The sequence below is a fragment of the Episyrphus balteatus genome, chromosome 4, assembly GCF_945859705.1.
Source record: "Episyrphus balteatus chromosome 4, idEpiBalt1.1, whole genome shotgun sequence".
NCBI lineage: Eukaryota > Metazoa > Arthropoda > Insecta > Diptera > Syrphidae > Episyrphus > Episyrphus balteatus.
In genome coordinates this window covers 79,396,898-79,415,408 of record NC_079137.1, presented here as the reverse complement: position 1 = coordinate 79,415,408, position 18,511 = coordinate 79,396,898, and the positions used below count along the sequence as shown (strand labels likewise).

Below are 18,511 nucleotides of genomic sequence, written 5' to 3'. Positions count from 1 at the left end.
GTCGGCAGATATCTGCCTCCGAATGCAAGAAAAATATATTTGGATGCAAATAAGAATATTTGCATGTGTCCCATCCTGTGACACTAAGTTGTCCCACACGTGACATTTATAACTTTAATTTTTTTTATATACATATATGTACCTACATACATACATTACAACCTTTTTAATATTAATTCACTTTATATTATAGAAGTTACGAATGTGTTGTGTTCTGATATTGACTTCTTTTTTGTCCTACCCGTGACACTGTCAGTTTTTAAATATAATCAAATTATAAATTTTTTTTTTTGCCTAGTTTAATGAATCCACAAATTTTCTTCTCGGAAGTATGAAAAACTGCATTGTACAATTATGTGAAGAATTTGAAAGGCAAATAATAAATTGACTGCACAAATGTCTCACCCGTAACGATGGAATGCAACATACAAAAATTGGTAAATTACCTTGTTGGTTAAATTTCCATATTAAGACACATCAAGTTTATCTTTAAAAAAAACTTACCAAGTCAGAATGACAAGTCAAACTTATAAAATGCGAAAGTCATTCTCTTGCGATTTGTTATTTTAATTACTGGATTATGTTATATTTTCCATTGCCATGCGTTAATATCTTTCTGAAAATTTATATTTTAGTTGCTACCAATATTGATAATGTTGGGTAATTTTGGGTAGTTGTAGGCAAGAAGTATAAGAAGTCAGAAATCGCTGATTAGATTTTGATTAAAAGTTTCACACTTTTAACTATGACTATTGGTTTTATACAAAAAAAAATGTAATGTCACTCCTCCAATGATTAATGTTTATTTATCAGATAATAAATACATCATTCAAATAGTTTGTATAGTTACAATTTTACAACTAGGTACTTGTGGTAGGGTTTTTTTCTTTTATTATTTCTTTTCAATTTTGTTTGATTTTTGTATAATAATTATTGTATGTATGTTTCACTGTTTTTTTTTTCTAATAATATAATATTTAATAGACATTTTCATTGTAACACTTTTTGTTTATTTATTCTATCTATTTATTAATAGAATTATTTTTTTTTTTAATTACACCTAAATATTTTTTGTTGGTAATAGCTATTGGTAGATATACATTTAAATATATTTCTTCTTGTGATAAATTCTGTTTTTAAATTGTTTTATTTAATATTAACCATTTTTACCATTTTTTGTAATTTTTTTTTCAACATTTATTAAAATTAAAAATATTTGTTTATAAACTAATTTGTGTGTTTCGTTTAACATGTGCCTGAAGAAAATAATAAAAAAAAAACATAACATTTTGTGTCTTTATTTTGTGCTAAGTTTCTAAAATAGTAGAAAAAATATAATTGTTTTCTTTTTTTATAAAATCAAAACTTAAAATGGCTGATTTTTAAGCTTTGATTTTAAATTAATAGTTAAAATATTCTTATTATATCGCAGTAAAAAATATGTGTTTTTGAAATTAGAAAAAATTTGCAGAGAAATCTTCTTTGGTCATTTGTGAGTTTCCAAGTTATTATTATCTTTTTGAAATTTTGAAATAAACTTAATTAAAATTAACTTAATATTTTAAAAACTCATACATATAGAAAATAAACTTTGTTATTTGAGCAAAAAGTTTTACGATGAAGAAGAAAAAAAGGGGATCGGGTCAAAATTCTGGCTTCAAAATTCTGCTTTTCAAAACTCTGCTTTTTTAACGAAAATTCTGTTTTTCAAAATTCTGCTCTTTTTCTACTCTGTTTTTCAAAATTCTACTTTTTAAAATTCTGCTTTTCAAAATTCTGCCAGCATTATATTTGAACAAAAAAATTCTGCCAATTCTGTTTTTTTTTTTATAGCATATGCACTGGCTAAAGAAAAATACACCTCATTAATGTAATTCAACATTGGTACTTTCCTAATTTTTTTTTATTTAAGTGTCGCAAATATTTTTTGAATTCCATATACTGGCTTTCTTTCATATAAAATATGTAAACTAATTGGAACCAATGTTGTTTGATACAAAATATTCTTTTTCTTATTCAAATTTTTGATAAATTAATAAATTTTTAATTATTTTCGGAAATGTTTTATATTAAACCTTTTCTTAAAATTTTCAAATTTATTCATTCATAAAACAAAAATTACCTAATACGCATTTAGAAAATGACAAATTTTCAAAAAGATGATCTTACAGAATTCTGCAATAAATTAAAAAAGGGTTTGGAAAATGCTAAAACGCGCGCGCTTTTTAACATTTTCCAAACCCTTTTTTAATTTTTTGCAGAATTTTGAAAAGCAGAATTATGAAAAGCAGAATTTTGAAAAACAGAAGTTTGAAAAACAGAATTTTGAAAAGCAGAATTTTGAAAGCAGAATTTTGTAAAGCAGAATTTTGAAAGCAGAATTTTGATAAAAGAATTTTGACCCCGGCAGAATTTTGACCCCAACCCGAAAAAAAGGCCTTCTCACACAAACGCAGGTTTGTGTAGTCAAATGATAACTTTTGGTAGTAAAAATGACTACTTCAGTAATTAATATAACAACTTTGATAGTAAATTTTACAACTTTTGGTAGTCAATGTGAAAATTTTTGTAGCCCAATTAACAATTTTTGGGAGTCAAAATGAAAACTTTGGTAGTCAATATGACAGATTAAGTAAAAACTTTTGGTAGTCAATATAACAACTTTTTGTGGTCAATATGACAATTTTGGTATCAATATGACAACTACGGTTCTGGTTCAAGATTCATAAACTTTAAAATCTTGAAGTTCGTGTTTGAACCAAACTTGCATTACAGTTTACCCAACGAAATCGGTGAGATGAAAACTTGTACCACAACTGAACCAAACGTTTTAGCAACGGGTCTATTGACCAAGCATAAAATTTCATGCAGCAAAAACACTATGGAACTAAACTTAAGCTTCACTCAGAGTCACTCCTAGAAAAATTCTCTTTAAGCTCTTAAATAAAATAAGTTAAAGTATCAAGAAAAAGTTTTTTTCATTTAAAGAACACGTTTTTCTTGAAATCTTAAGAATTTTTATAGAAGCAATAATTTTAACTATTTTAATACACGACAACATTAGTACCTACCTACTAACTTGAAATTTGCATGATCAATAAAAAATCACTGACAAGATCATTAACCCATCGCAATTGTCAAGCTTAAATAGCTTGACCTATTAATTCCAATTAATTTAATGATCATGCTGTGTCATATTTCAAGTACATTCGATTAATACTTGAAGATTGTAAATATGTACAAATAAAAAACTATTTATTGTCGATAAAAAAAAAACCTTGTCACTGAAATTTTTAAACAAAGGGGTATCCCCGTTTTACTATAAAAAAAAATAAAACAACCTATCTACTTTAAGATTGTAGTTTCAAAGTCATTCATCTTCTTAGAACTTGTTGTAAGTCTTGACACTTACTGCGCCATTGTAAGCCTCAGTGTTTTAATGACTAATGCCACACACTCAAGACACTCCAACATTCATTTGACTTTCTTTCTCTAAATGCGTTGTTGTTCTATCTATATGTCATGCACTACACAAGCTCCCATCAGGCTGCTTCAAACTTGTGCCGGTTATAAACAAAAACCCTCACTCATTTCATTTCCCCCCATCTTCTTCCACAAAATCAGCACGTTTTCAGCTGCATAATAAAAATTTATTTCATACAATCAGAGGCAACAGGTCCCAACAAGATCGAGCAAGCTTTGAGATCCCATTCTTCTCTTGGATCTTGCCAACTGAATAAGCACAAATAAATGATCGCAAAATATAAAAATACAAAACAAAGGAGCTGATGTGAGAGATAGGTACATACTCCGAGAAATGAGGTAAGCTTCTACAAAAACCAAAATGATATTCACGTTAAGGTCTTTAAACTGCCAAAACAATATAAAAAGAAGGTATACAAAAGACTAGTCTTCTTTGGTCACTGACTCCATAGACCTCATTTAGAAATGATAGATGACGAACAGAAGGTAGGTATAAAAAGAAATCAAAAAACGGTAACCCTAACAATCAACTTAAGGCTCCTCTTCGTCTTCTTCGACAATGGGTTTCTTGTCATCAATGACCTTTTTAGCTCCAATCAATCGATGGAATACAGACTTCTTTCCATTACTTCCCATTCGTCCTCCCGTAGCTCCCCAGTGACTCTTCGCAGCCTCAGAAGATGTCATTAACATCGAATAAGTCGAACATGCCTCACCTTCTTTACTATGATGAATTCCATATAGGAAATAAACTAACATTCCAATTGAAACCCAAATGAAAAATCTTAACCATGTTAATGCACTAAGGTGAACCATTAAAACCACATTGCAGAATATACTCAAAGTAGGTACATAAGGCACCAGGGGAACTTTAAAGTTCAAACCTCTAGTATTTTGATGGTGGACTGCAATCACAGCCACACAAGCTCCGGCAAAGAAAATCAAGAAACCATAGAGAATCAGAGCCCACCAAGTGCCCGAGTACAATTCTGACCATGAAACCTCAAGTTGAAAGCAAATTGCAAAGCTTAACATGGTGAAAAGTAGAACTGAAGCTGAAACTGCTGCACCAGGTTCGAAACGACCAAGAAGTGGTTCGAGCCAGCGAAATTGGGTCTTAAGTCTGCCAGCCAAAGCAACTTCTATCAGATCACTTGTTGGTGAAGCTGTATCGATGCTGGATTGGGATGAATTGTCTTCATCTTCGTCAGGAGTGTCAGGAGCATAGACTGCAGTTTCTTCCAAAGGAAGTGGTCGATAACGCAGAATAATAACACTTGCACTGACAATAGTGTAAGCTAATAAAGTCCCAATGGACATAAACTCCACTAGTTTTTCCAGATCGAAGAGCAAGGCCAAAATCGCACTAAGAATTCCAGAAACTATCAAATTCAAGACTGGAACCTGTGTACTGACATTGATCTTCCCAAAGCAAGAGAATAAAAGTCCATCGGAAGCCATGGCATACATACACCTTGGCAGAGCAAAAAGTGATCCCAGCAAAGTGGTGGTCATTCCACAAATAGCTCCAACCGATATAAGATATTTAGCCCAAGGAAGATGCATCGAGCCAAAAGCTTCGGGTAAAGAAGCAGCTGGATTGATTTCCCTAATTGGAATCATTAAAGTCAAAGCTGCACTTACCAAAATATATCCCACACTTACAGCAATTAAAGAAAGAATCGTTGCAATCGGAATAGATGATATTGGATTCTTAGCCTCCTCACTAGACGTTGCAATACTATCGAAACCAACAAAAGCATAGAAACATGTTGCTGCCCCAGCAACAACTCCACCAAATCCATATGGCAAGAAACCGCCTTCAGCTTCAGACCAATTTTTAGGATTGGCATACCAAAAACCAACACCAATAACAAGTAACATTACCAAAATATTAACTACTGTTAGAATTCCATTGAAAACTGCAGTGGCTTTAACGCCCATACCTAAGGCAGCTGCATAGACTAAACAAACTGTGAATGCCATTAGATCGGGATGTCTAGCAAAAAGTTGTTCGTGAAGTTCACCGGTAACTGAAACAGTGGTGTTTGTTACCCATCCATCAAGCATTGAGTCAACATAACCACTCCAGGCACGAGCGACTGAAGCAGCTCCCAGCATGTGTTCCAGTAAGATATTCCATCCGATTACAAAAGCCCAGAATTCACCGATTGAGACATAAGTGTAGACGTAAGCCGATCCAGCTTTGGGGATTCTTGTGCCAAATTCAGCGTAGCAGAGGGCTGATAACATTGATACGAAACCAGCCAAGATGAAGGATAGAATTATACCAGGACCAGCCATATCCTTGGCAACGGTGCCAGTGAGGACATAGATTCCAGCACCGACCATATGGCCGATTCCTGCAATAAAATAAAATTTTAAAAATATTAAATTATTCAAGTACGTATAAAATTAATAAAATGCACGACTGGGGTCGCACGTACTTGCTCAAAGTATCGTTATCTTAAATAGCTATTGGAAATTTAAGATTTTCTTTAGTGTCGAGAAAAAAAAATCAAAAAAAATTGCAAGTTAAAAAAATTAAAATTAAAATTTTTTTTTCAAAAACTTAAAAAAAATTATTTTCAAAAACTTTTTAAAATTTTTTTTTTATTTTTGACACTTCAAAATTATGTCTCTAAATTTTGAATAAAATTAACTAATGCTCTGATGAAATATATAAACTTAAAAAATATGTCAATTTTTGAAAAACGGCAACGCCATATTTCCGTTCTCCGCATTTTTTGAGAAAAACTAAAAACGCAGTTTTGTTGGAATCAATAAGAGTATTCCGCACACCAAATTTGATCGAAATCGTTAGAGCCGTTTTCGAGAAATTTGCAATACCTCGAAAACGTTATATGGGAGGTATGCGTTAAAATGGAGATATTAAAAAAATAAAAAAAACGGGTCTAGGGAATTACGTAAAAATCATCTGTACCAAGTTTCAAGCGAATCCATCCATCCGTTTAGGCCCTAGCTCGATGTACAGATGGACGCACAGACGCACACACGCACAGACGCACAGACCGACGGACGGCATGACGAAAACCACTTTTTTGATCTTCTCCATCACCGTAATGTTGGTTTTGATTAAAACCTCGATTTTTTTTTCTACACGAAACCAATACTTGCCCTATAGAGCAAGTAAAAAAATAAAAACTCTATTAAAAATTCAGTTTACGAATTTTCATTAAAAATTAGATGAATCTCTCGACCAAATTTCATATTCAGTAATTTGACGATGAGAACATAATATGTTCTCATATAAAATATATTATATTTTTTACTTAATTTAGGAAAATTTAGTGTTTAAACACTGCCTTTGCATAAAATATAAAGTTACTAATACGCAATCCTTATTAAAAAAATTTATTTATTTATATATTTGCTATTTAACTTCGAAGTTCACTGTGGTGTATACGTAACATTTTTTTTTATTGAAAAATCTTAAAGATTAATTAACATTGTTCTAATCGTGTGCAATGAATCTGACGAATTGACCTTTGTTAACAATAATTTAACCTTTTAAATGGCATTAGTTACGCTAAGTTTTATATATTGAATGCACTTTTAAGGCCCGGTTTAGAATTTGCAAAAAAAAAAAACTTTAGCTTAGGAAAACCGATACCTGTTACAGATATACCTATTTGTTTACATTTCTAGTTTTTCACTAGCTCAACGGATTTTATTTTTTTAATGTGCAATTTCAATTTTATGAAATATTAATATTTAACAATGTCAACGCCATTCTTAAAAAGCACTAATTTTGATACATGTCGTAATGGAATTTAATACAGGAAAATCCTGAACTAAGCTTACAGATTATTCCATTGGAAAAAGCAGTTTAAGTCTTAGATAAAGCAACCAGATCTGTCCAAAGAAATATTTGACCATAAAATCAAATCGAAATTATTAAGGAAAAAAAAAAACAAAGTTACAAAAAAATTCTTTTTTCCGTTTTCGAAAACGATTTTTCAATAATTGCCAGGGTCAAAATTCTGCTTTCTTATTTTTTTCAGAACTTTGTAAAATCATCCTTTAACTTAAAAATGTGTTGCTTATTTGAAATTTTAACTTGTGAATTTTTTTTTTTTTTTTTTAAATAATATGAAGGTAAATTTAAAAATATTAACATATAAAAGATTTTTTATGTTAAATACTTTTATATGTAAATATTTTTAAATTTACATCCATATTAATAATTTGGATTTAGAAAAATATTTGCGAATATTAAACCTTAACTATATTGGCCAATTTTTGTAAACGAATATTTACCACTGTAGTTAAAACATAAAACAAGCCATCGTAACCTAAAAAATTGTTTAATTTAATATTTTTTACGAATTTTAAAAAAAAATGTTACATGAGAGTAACGCTGGGTCCGAAAGGTTTAATAACCGTTTAAAAATTATTTTATTTTCATTTCAAAAGTAGGATCTTATTTGCCACAGGTATTTTAAATCAAAATATTCAGAACCGCTCTTGATAAAAACAAGCTTTTGCATTTTGTTCATACTAAATAACGTTAATTTTGGTCCTATAAATTTAAATTTCCCATCTAGGGAATCACTTAAAACTCTTAACTACCAAATTTAAAGCAAATTGCGTCAGTGGCTTTTACTGTAGCTTGAGATAGAAGTAGGCACACAGCGAGCCAAAATTGCGATATCTATTTGTTTGACACTCTCCACCATATCGTTGACTTGCTTTTAGTACCTACCTACATTATACAAATTTTTGAGATTGGTCATCCAGTAGGTACCTACTTTACAAATAAACTTAACTCGCTCATGAATCTCGTATTACCTCCTTTTACCAGATTTCACTTTAATTTCATAATTATAAAATGTTGGTTCAATGGATTATAAAACTTATTCTGAAATCTTCTTTGCTCTAAGCGTTATTTTTTCAAAAACCTAACTTTAGCCATTTTAGTAAGTATGGCTACCCTAAAAAAAAACTTCCAATATGTAATCATCTCTGTGTAGACACATATCCCATAATTCTCATATTTCCATTAAACAAACAAAAATTCATATCAATTTTTTTCTAAAATTGATGAGAAAAAACAAAATTAAATAAAAATTTTGATATCAAATTACATTCATCCACAATAGAATGCCACTGTTGATTGCTATCGATTTTTATATCAACTTAAAATAAACCCTGTCTACAGAAATGTGTTAGAACCAGAGAGCTTCTTCTTTTACTTCCAATAAAATACAAACTCTACAACTCAATTAAACAAATAAGAGTTTAAAACAAATATTTATAAGAAAGAAATTGAAATTTTAAACAATTTTACCCAACAAAGTAATATCGAATGTATTTAAACATCGATTGAGTGGAGTCTCCATGACATCAGCTGGAACTGGTTTAGTGCGATTCATTTTCGAGCATAACCCGGACATGACATGTCCGAGTATAATGCGACGTGTGCCGGGCATTTGTTGATATTTTTTTCTTTTCTATCTCTTCTTTTTATTTATTTAAATAGCGCTTTATTGTGTCTTCAAAAGATTGTTATTATTCGTTTCTCGTTTATATTCCAGATGCACAGTTTTGTGTATCTTTTTCGTTTTTTGTTTCGATTTTGTCCAACGGCAGTAGAAGAAAAAAAAAAAACACTTTACAAAAAAAAAAGAAACACTCGATGGACGTTTTTTTCTCGATGGTTTCCTTGACTTTGACCGCCTACGCGTTATGCAAAGCTTTCCTTTTCACGACATATGTTCGATTTTTTATATTGATTGCATACTTTTAGATGAAAACGATAACGATTCGACTTTAAAATTATGATTGGTTAACTTTTCAACTGGTCTTGGGATGGTTTTGGAAAAAAGGATTAAATTAAGAAAGGATTTCAATGAATCCGATTAGCAAACCTTTCCTCACTTGTTAGACGAATGAGAGACAAGAAAAAAAAAAACCAATGATTCTCAGAATGTCAATTCCTGTCAAGAAAGGACAAAAAATAGATGACGTTGCATGGCGCATGCCCATAAGCAAAAGATGCTTGCGGCAACTTGTTGAATTGATTGATTATGAATGAATGAATTGAGTGAAAGAAAAAACAACAACATTTTAATCGAGATTTTTGTTATTTATTATGTCAACAACAATTGTAACTAGGTTAGCTAAGCTTTATTTTGTTTGTGGGCGATTACAACTTATCGGCGGGTGTTTCTTGCCTAGTTTTCAAAATGCTCGTTATGAAGAACTCTCCAGCTTTGTATGAACTCCGAACCAATGGCCCACTGGCTGTATAGAGGAATCCCAATTGTTGGCCTCGTTCTTCCCAATGTTTGAACTTCTCTGGAGTCACGTATTCGATGACTTTCAAGTGTTTCTTTGTGGGTTGCATGTATTGACCGAGTGTCACACACTCGACACCAACCTCACGAAGGTCATTGAGAGTTTGTTCGATTTGCTCATCGGTTTCACCGAGACCCAGCATTATGGAACTCTTTGTGACGAGTTTTGGGTTGAATTGCTTGGCTTCCTTGAGAACGGCCAAGGTTTGTCGGTATTCAGCACGACGATCACGGACGAAGGGAGTGAGTTTCTCGACTGTTTCGATGTTGTGTGCGTAGACATCGAGTCCTGAACGAGCGATGGTCTTTACTGAATCGAGATTTCCACGGAAGTCGGGGACTAGACACTCCACAAAGATATTGGGATTCCTCTCTTTGATTTCTTTGACTGTTTCTGCGATATGGGCAGCTCCGCCATCTGGGAGATCTATAAAAGAAACAGGAATATAATAATAATGTAATAGTGATATTAAATATTATATATATGAATGAGATTTTCCTTTAATTAATAGTAACCAAATTCATCATACAGCAGTTTATGTAATTTTTGAATTTTATGAATTTAACAAAAAAAAAACGTGAAACTTTGAATTGCTTTAAGTTTAATTTTAATAAGGCCGACTTTACAGGACATAACAATTTCTATAGTTCAATTGGTTGGGAATTTAGACTTTGCAACAGATCTGTTAATGATATGTACGTAGCTATGTAGTTTTTAAAGAAATAATATTTTCTGGTATTGAACAGTTTCTTCCGGTTTTAAGGAAAAAACCTTGTTTCAAGCTCCCATGGTTTATTATTATTATTGTATTATTATTTCATGAAACAGATATTATACATTTTTATACATATTTTATTCATTAGGCCAATAAGTTAACAACGAGTTTCATACAAGGGCATTCGAATGTTCCAATGCAAACGATACATCACAAGTCTTTTAAAACGTTATTGTATGTTTTCAAGCCTTTCTGAGGCATTTTTATAAAAAGGGCTCTAATTAACAGAGCACTATTCTGTTGAAATACGACACTTAATATAAATCTACTGTGTGTTTTTGAATCTAAGTTAACAATTTATTATTTTATTTTTCTTGTCAATAATTTTCTATTTAAATTTTCACTTCTTGTTAAACTGCGAATTGAGTTGGATTGTTTCTTTATATTAAATAAACTTAATTATATTTATTGTTATTGTCTGGAATTGGTTTTAATTCAATAACAGAAGTCAACATATTCTAGAACGGATCGAACAAGGGAATTGAAAAGGGATTTGAGGGTATACGGATCTGTGAACTCTTTCGTGTACCTCGATATGAAACCTAACATAGAATTCCCTTAGCTACAATGTAGTCAATGTTCATTAATTCTGATCAGAGGTGTATCACCAATTTTATACGTATAAAACAGGGGAGACTGGGAACGAAAATAAGACATAACTCAGCACTTGAACACATTGAGAAAAAGTTGTTTTTTTTTACACCACGCATCAAGACGAAAAGATCTTCTTGAAGAAGTATACAATCAGAATACGACTTTATTTGACAGTAGGTTTTTAAGTCGTCGGCAAATAAAAGTTTGTTAGAGAATTGAATATGAGAGGAAATATCGTTAATAAGAACTAAAAATAGAGGGACCTAGGTGGCTTCCTTCAGGGACGCCGGAGGAAACATTGATAGGATGGAATTTACATTATTTAAACGGACACATTGGATACGATTACATAAATACGACTCTAACCATTTAAGGGCCATTTTGTTCACTCGAAGTTGAACATAACTTGAGGATTTTTATCTTCAACTTCCCAATTTGCTTTTGTTCACTGAAAGTTGACATTTTTAACTTTCGATTTTCAACTCGAGAGTTTATCAACTTCCAGTTTTCTCAACTTCCCGAAAAAGTAGAAGTTAGGCAACCAAACTTGAGAGTTTGCTTCAAAATAATTTTTTTTTTTATTTTTCTGTCAAAATTTTGTTGGCGTTAACGAATAAAGAACAAATTAATGAAAAAAATAAAACATAAAACAGAGAAAGAACTGCATTGTATATTTTATTATGTGTTTTTATTCTGTTTAAGACAAAACTCTTTTTTTTCTGGTGTTATGGATCTTGAAGTATATGATTTTGTAGTATTTTTCTTGAATTTTTTTAAAGTTTCTGTTTAAGATCACTCCCGATGGGGCAAAGGCTTGAATAATTTCACTTCTGTCCAATTCCATACATTTCAATTATTCCGCATTTAGGTACAATTATTAACAGCCACACAAAAAATATAATTTTATCAAATGAATTCGTATGGCAAAATTGTTTTGATTTGGATTTGTAATTCTTGAAAAACGGCGCACATACAATCGGACAAAAATCGTTTCGTTGTTAATAATAAAAAGAATTCGACATTTTGAACACCAAATACAACACAAACCTTTATAAAATTCTAACTGACGTAAAGCATTCAAAATATGATTATAAACTGACAATTTTTATGTTTACTGTCACAAATATCCCAGGGATATTTTAAAAACTAAAAGTTAGCCAACTTTTGTTTTTTAAACTCGAGAGTTAAGAAAAAAATAGTGAACAAAATAGATTCTCAACTTTTGTTTTAACTCTCGAGTTTGAGTCAACTCTCAAGTTTGTTAACTTGAGAGTTTGCTTCAAGTTGACCAATAGTGAACAAAATCGCCCTAAGAATGTTGGAATGAAAACCTTAATTATTTAAATTGTTCATCAAGATATGGTGATTTACTCAATCGAAAGCTTTGGCGAAGTCTGTGTAGATAACATCACATTGAGATCCACTTTCCAAGAAATTAACAACACTGTTGCAAAAAATCGTAAGATTCGTTGCGGTAGATCTCCCAGCGGCAAAACCATGTTGATGAGGTGAAATACCTTTAAGCATAATTTTGTATAAATAATGTTTTCGAAAAGTTTAGGAAAAACTAAATGTTTACAAATTGGACGATAATTTGTTACATCTTGCTTAGGACCAGCTTTTTGAATTAGAGTTATAAAAGAATTTTTCCATTTTTTTTTTAAAGCACCTTTTTTAAGTGAATTGTTAAAAAGAAGTATCAATGGTAAGCAAAGAGCGCTGGCACATTGTTTAACAAAAACAGGAGATATACCATCGAGACCGGGTTGCTTGTCAAATTTCAGGCTATATAAAGCTTCCATGACATCAAATTTGCTTATATAAACGTTTCCTATATTAAATGGACGGTTTATGCAGTCAGAAATAGAAGAAGTAGGTACATCCGAAGTGAGCAAAGAAATTGCAAATTATATGAATATCAGTTGAGCTTTTATTTAAATAAAACATATTTTTAGGAATGCCATTAGAATTTCTTTTTCCATTTATATAACTTCAGAAAGATTTGCTATTTTGTTTCAAATTTAATTCAGTACGTAACAAGTAGTCTTTATATAAGAATTTGTTAAGAACATCCAAATTTTTCTGAGCTTGTTTATAGTTATTAAACAGAGTGGAATCGTTATTGGATTTTCGAAATAACTTGTATGCTTTATGTTTCTTATTGTTTAAATTGCATAACCGATTGTTGAACCATTGAGGTTTAGAATTCGATATGGTATTTTTCTTAGGTACATAAAGATCAACCGCCTCATAAATTGAATTAATTAAGATATCATACGAAATAGATAACTCATTATACTTAAATATTGCATCGTTCCCAAAGTCCAAAATTATTATGGACAAGACAAAAAGAATACCTTTTAAAAATTAATATCTGAGCAATAAACAAAGTTTTTAAATGCAGTTACAAAGAATAGCATTTCTTCTAAAAATCAAGACATTAATGAAGTTTCTATCATAAGTACTAACGGAGTTATTAACATTAACATGAGTAAAGGCATACCAAAGTAAGCGTTTTCTTATATCATCGCTAAAGGGTATCAACTTTGCAGATAGAGAGTTACTGTAGAACTAATTTTTTTCTTAGAATATACCCAAGAATCATATCCCAAAATGTTCTTATCTCATTCCGGGACACCCTGTATATTTACAGAAATTTCGCGGGTTAGATTTAAGATCATCTTCAATTTTAGATATAAAGTTCGAATAAAGAAAATTAGAGTAGTTAATAAATTCATCTCTTAGTATAGTATAGTCATTTTGCGCCTCGACACTCCAGGATCGATTCAATTTCACCCAAACCTTCTGAGTTTTAAATTTTAATATGTCGAATGTGTTTTAAAGTTAACTGAGTAGCTTACCATCTCTATCGACTGAAGTTAGGACAATATAGTCCAATCCCCATGAAGCAATAGCTGTAGCCGTATTCACGGGCTCATTAGGATCTAATGGAGGAGGGTTCCTCGCAGTTTTAACCGAACAAAAGCGACAACCGCGTGTACAAGTGTCCCCCATCAACTAGAATTCATAAACAAACAAAAGGTTATCACAAAGTCACTTAATGATAACTTATAAAATTGACGTCACCATGATAGTGGCAGTTTGAGTTCCATGTTCACCACCACCCCAGCACTCGCCTATATTAGGACATCGAGCTTCTTCGCAAACAGTTGCCAATTTAAGATCTCTTAATTGTTCCTTGATTTTATTAAAACTCTTGCCAGTTGGAATGGTTGTCTTTAACCATGGAGGCAATCGAAGTCTTTCATTTTCTCCTTTTTCACGACGTAGTTTTCCCTCATATTCATTCCATTCTTCTTTTGTGTAATTTGGATTTTGAACGAAATCTTGAAATTTTGGTCCTTTGGCCAAACGTTCACGGATTTCTTCGATTTTCTCAGCACCAGTGTGTTGGCAACGATAAACAAGCTGAAATGTTGGAAATTTAGTTGTGAATTGTTTTTAAATGAATTTTATATAATTTACAGATTTGACTGGAGATTTGGGAACGCACTGTCGTAACATGGTTTTGTGGTGAAATTATGTCGCGGAATAAAAATATAAATAAAACAAAAATATTGCAGAAAATTGAATAATACCACAAAGACACAGCTGATGGTCAAATTTTTTTTATTTTGAAAGGTGTGAAAAGAAATGTCATGTGTCAAAATAAATAATACTGGGATTTCCTAGAGATGTGTGAAACGAGGTAATCTACTACAATTTGTAGGTACTTTTTTGTAGTGCCGTATATCAATTTACTTTGGGATGATGGTTTAATCACGTTCAATAAATTTTTTGTTGTGTGAATTACATTAAAAGAGGTTTCCCCCTATTCTTGCAAACCTCACAAGGTGATCATAACTCGATTTCGTGAGGATTTATTTCTCACAAACTTCTTAACTAACAAAAATCCAACTTGTGAGTTGCCCGACAAACAATTTTGGTTCTATAAAGCTTTACAGATGCAATTGTTGCTTCTGTAAAGCATTATAGAAGCAAAATTGTTAGTAGGGTGTGACCTCCTTTTCAGAGCAGATCACAAATTCGAAAGTTTTTATGGCGCAAAAATCTCACAAAATCAAATTCAGCTCATCTTGTGGGGTTCTCATAACTTGTAAGGTTTGCCAGAATAGGGCTCTTAATGTTAAATTTTAACTGACCTAATTTGTGAAATAATCTCATTTGGGCTGTAGTAAAAACAAGCTGCTCTTCTTACCAAATAGATACCCAACTAGCACAACAGCTTCTATAAATTGAGATCTCGCAGGATCTACTTTTTATACAGCTTGTATTGAGCTTGCTTCAGAATTTAATTTCTTATAGAAGTTTGAACTTGTTTAACAACTTCTAATAAGTTGTTTAAATATTAGGTGTGTTTTTTTGTTTATCTATATAGATTTTGTGCAAAAAAACGACATCGGGATTTTTGAAATCCATGCAAACATTTGGCACCACTGTACATATACTTTGGCAGCTGTCTGTCAAAAATGTTGCTTTTGTTTTTTTTTTTTATTTTAACTCCGAAGTGGGAAGGCCATTACATAAATGTTGGATGCAAACAAAAATTTTCATATGGCCATGGCATCCATGTTGGATTCAAAAAAATTGTTTTTTCACAAAAAAACCAAAAATAATCTGTATATTCTTAGCTACATTTTAAGACCATGACCATTAACATTAGTTGCGTCGTTCTTGTGTTATAAGCGTTTGAAGGTAGCCATATTGAATTTTTTTTCGATTTTTTAAAAATCAAATGTGAAAACTTTTTTATTTTTATTTCTAATTTTTCGAAAAAACTTTGGTAATTTTATATACATATCTGTTCAACAATCTTATCAGGATCCATTTAAGACTTTTATCTGAAAAGTGCATTGCGTATATCTCGAGATATTAACATTTCAATGCAACCATGTCAAACAAATTTTTGATTATTTTTTTCTATGAGAGTTTTTGTCAAACCTCGTTTTCTCCGCTTTTTTTTTTTTGTTAATATTTTCAGATATTTTTGTATGAACACACCAAATAAAGTACCTTGGCACTACTGTTTTTATCGAGAGAAAGTAAAATCTGGATAATTATCTGGATTTTTCAAAAATCTATACAGATAAAGTTTTTGTTGTTTTTAACACGTAAATTGTTTTGATTTCAAAAATCTCGATGTCGTTTTTTTGCACAAAATCTATATAGATAAACAAAAAAACACACCTATTGTTAAAGAAACTTAAACGAAAAAAGCTAATTTTCGGAAAAGCCTGCTTAATGAATTTATAGAAGATTTACAGAAATTACCAAGTTTAGTATTTGGTTTTTGGTTTTGATATTGAATAATCTAGCTGGGACACTTTTTGGTTTTGACATTGAATAATTTAGCTCAGAAATTTTTTTTTACATTTCTGCTATTTGAACTGATTAAGTTTTTGATTTCATTAATTAATATACGAGGATGGCCGAGTGCGTAGAGTGGTGGACTGCCACCAAGCAGATACGAAGTTCGATTCCTGGGTGTGGTAAAAAAATTATATACTTTTAAAATTATTATTAATAGATATACTAAAAACTAATGGAATAATAATATAATTTCAGATTAAAAGATAAAATTCATGATTTAAAATCAAATAAAAACCATTTAAAAAAGAATTATTTTTTGTTTTTGTAGTAGTTTTTTTTTATTTCGATAAGACATGTATTAAAGAGCTATACAAGCTCTTCCGAAGCTATCTGTCAAATCTCAAAGCTTCTGTAGAGCTTCGGTAAAGCTTCGTTTAAACTTCTTGGGTCAAACTTGTATAACGTTCTCCTTTTTCCATGACCAACAACCTTACTAAAGCTTAAAAGAAGCTAAAATGTAGCTTTTGTAATACCTTAACCTAAGCTGAAATGTTAGTTGGGTAGGATATGGGAATTCTATTGATTTCGTCAAAAGTGAGTTCCATTCAAGATCACTCCAAAGTGGTCTATTACACGGTGACCCATGAGGTTAGATTCCTATCAAAATTCAATAAAGCTTAGTGCGCAGATTGAGATAAATTTTAGCTTTCATTCAAAAATGTTTCAAAAATTTAGCCGAGCTAAAATCTATCTACTCACCTAGAAAATTACACATTCGTTTCCAACTATACATTTTTTATCAGTCACTCCCAACTAAGCGAAGGAAAAATAATTCTGGAAAAAAACGGATAAAAAAACGTCAGCTGAAATGTATCCCGATCTGTGAACTAGGTTAAGGGCCAGTTGTACCAACGTGGTTCAGCCTCGGATCAGGAATTTAAATCGCTGATTTCCGCGGATTAGCTGTGGATAAACCTTGGTTCAAGCATGAACTAAGCTATTTTAACATTTATGGACATTGAACCAGTCCTAACCCTCAACTTTTCCACCGAATTCAGAAGATAAAAGTTGCTGAACCACGGATTAAATATTTGTACAACTGGTAAAAAATGTGAAGAAGAAAGTTCATCCAGAATCGCCTTTGCTCTTATTAGATTTTGGAAATAATCAAGCATTCGCGTCACCCTCTAACAGTCCGCAAAGAAACAGGGGTCGAACTACCGCATACGTCCGTTAACGTTTTGACTATTGCTCTCTCTATTTAATAAGAAGAAAATGATAGAGACATAAGGCGTCAATACGTTGACGTACGTATGCTGTAGTTCGACCCCAGGGCTAAAGCCGTGGATTAATTTCGAGCAGGATTTGTGTTTTCAAAACAACCACTGATGTTCATTTCTTTTTTTAAAGCGATTTTTGTATAGCACATCTCTAATTGTACTAGATTCTACCACACGCACTCTCAAACTTACCATGCATTTTCCCAGTATTTCGACTCCATTGGACTTTTGTATGTTTTCTTTCCATCAGTTTCTGTTTGGTTGGTTCGCGGAGTACAAGTACGTTGGAATTTTTCGTTAGCTTTCGCACGACACATTCATTTCGCGCTAAAGTATTTTCGTTTTTTCCAATTAGCACAAGTGTGAATTTTAATTAAAATTAGCTTCTTCTAATTTTATATAAAGCTAAAATTAATAATTAATTTACATTCAAAGCTATGCAAAACATAAATAAGTTTTCCATGTTTTGTGTCAAGAGTGCAGTGTGCCCAGCCCATAAATTCAACTAAAAAGTTAAGCCTTTGTCTCACTCACACCCGTCGTCGTCGATCCATTCCATCCATACTTAAAACCATTCACAATTGTGCGTAAACAAAAACAAGTGCAGTGCAACATTTAAACACAGTTTATTGTTTCTTCTAATTCAATTTGTGTATTTTGAAGTTTTTTTTAGTTTAGTTTATTGGATGCAATTTATCAATTGAGGCCAATCTTTAAACACTATGGG

The 18,511-nt window shown here is 31.5% G+C and overlaps 3 protein-coding genes across 3 annotated transcripts in view; 1 reads left to right on the top strand and 2 right to left on the bottom strand.

The window, feature by feature from the left end:
- Window positions 1-2,846: 2,846 nt before the first annotated feature.
- Window positions 2,847-9,435, bottom strand: LOC129918580 (cationic amino acid transporter 4). The gene is made up of 2 exons (XM_055999199.1): window positions 8,795-9,435; window positions 2,847-5,846 (listed from the first exon to the last, which is right to left on the bottom strand). Exons 1-2 carry the CDS (start codon window positions 8,934-8,936, stop codon window positions 4,015-4,017), a joined length of 1,974 nt encoding a protein of 657 aa, XP_055855174.1. The 5' UTR covers window positions 8,937-9,435; the 3' UTR covers window positions 2,847-4,014.
- A 136-nt stretch (window positions 9,436-9,571) lies between these two features.
- LOC129918581 (lipoyl synthase, mitochondrial) lies at window positions 9,572-14,813 on the bottom strand. Its single transcript, XM_055999200.1, has 4 exons — window positions 14,660-14,813; window positions 14,261-14,602; window positions 14,035-14,191; window positions 9,572-10,230 (listed from the first exon to the last, which is right to left on the bottom strand). The coding sequence occupies exons 1-4, from the start codon at window positions 14,696-14,698 to the stop codon at window positions 9,653-9,655; spliced, it is 1,116 nt and encodes a 371-aa protein (XP_055855175.1). The 5' UTR covers window positions 14,699-14,813; the 3' UTR covers window positions 9,572-9,652.
- Window positions 14,814-18,048: 3,235 nt separating this feature from the next.
- LOC129917848 (neuronal membrane glycoprotein M6-a) overlaps window positions 18,049-18,511 on the top strand; it is a 28,822-nt gene continuing 28,359 nt past the window's right edge. The window contains exons 1-2 of the mRNA XM_055998035.1: window positions 18,049-18,367; window positions 18,448-18,510. Coding sequence (XP_055854010.1) covers window positions 18,507-18,510 — 4 coding nt within the window. The 5' untranslated portion in view covers window positions 18,049-18,367; window positions 18,448-18,506. The remainder of the gene's footprint in view (window positions 18,368-18,447; window position 18,511) is intronic.

Coding starts and splice junctions, on each gene's coding strand:
- LOC129918580 (XM_055999199.1), bottom strand. CDS start 8,936: ATGCCCGGCACACGTCGCATTATACTCGGACATGTCATGTCCGGGTTA. Junction 5,847..8,794: donor ATTCGATATTACTTTGTTGG/GTAAAATTGTTT, acceptor ATTTTATTGCAG/GAATCGGCCATATGGTCGGT.
- LOC129918581 (XM_055999200.1), bottom strand. CDS start 14,698: ATGTTACGACAGTGCGTTCCCAAATCTCCAGTCAAATCT. Junction 14,603..14,659: donor CCAAATCTCCAGTCAAATCT/GTAAATTATATA, acceptor CCAACATTTCAG/CTTGTTTATCGTTGCCAACA. Junction 10,231..14,034: donor AACTTCAGTCGATAGAGATG/GTAAGCTACTCA, acceptor TTTCTTTTATAG/ATCTCCCAGATGGCGGAGCT.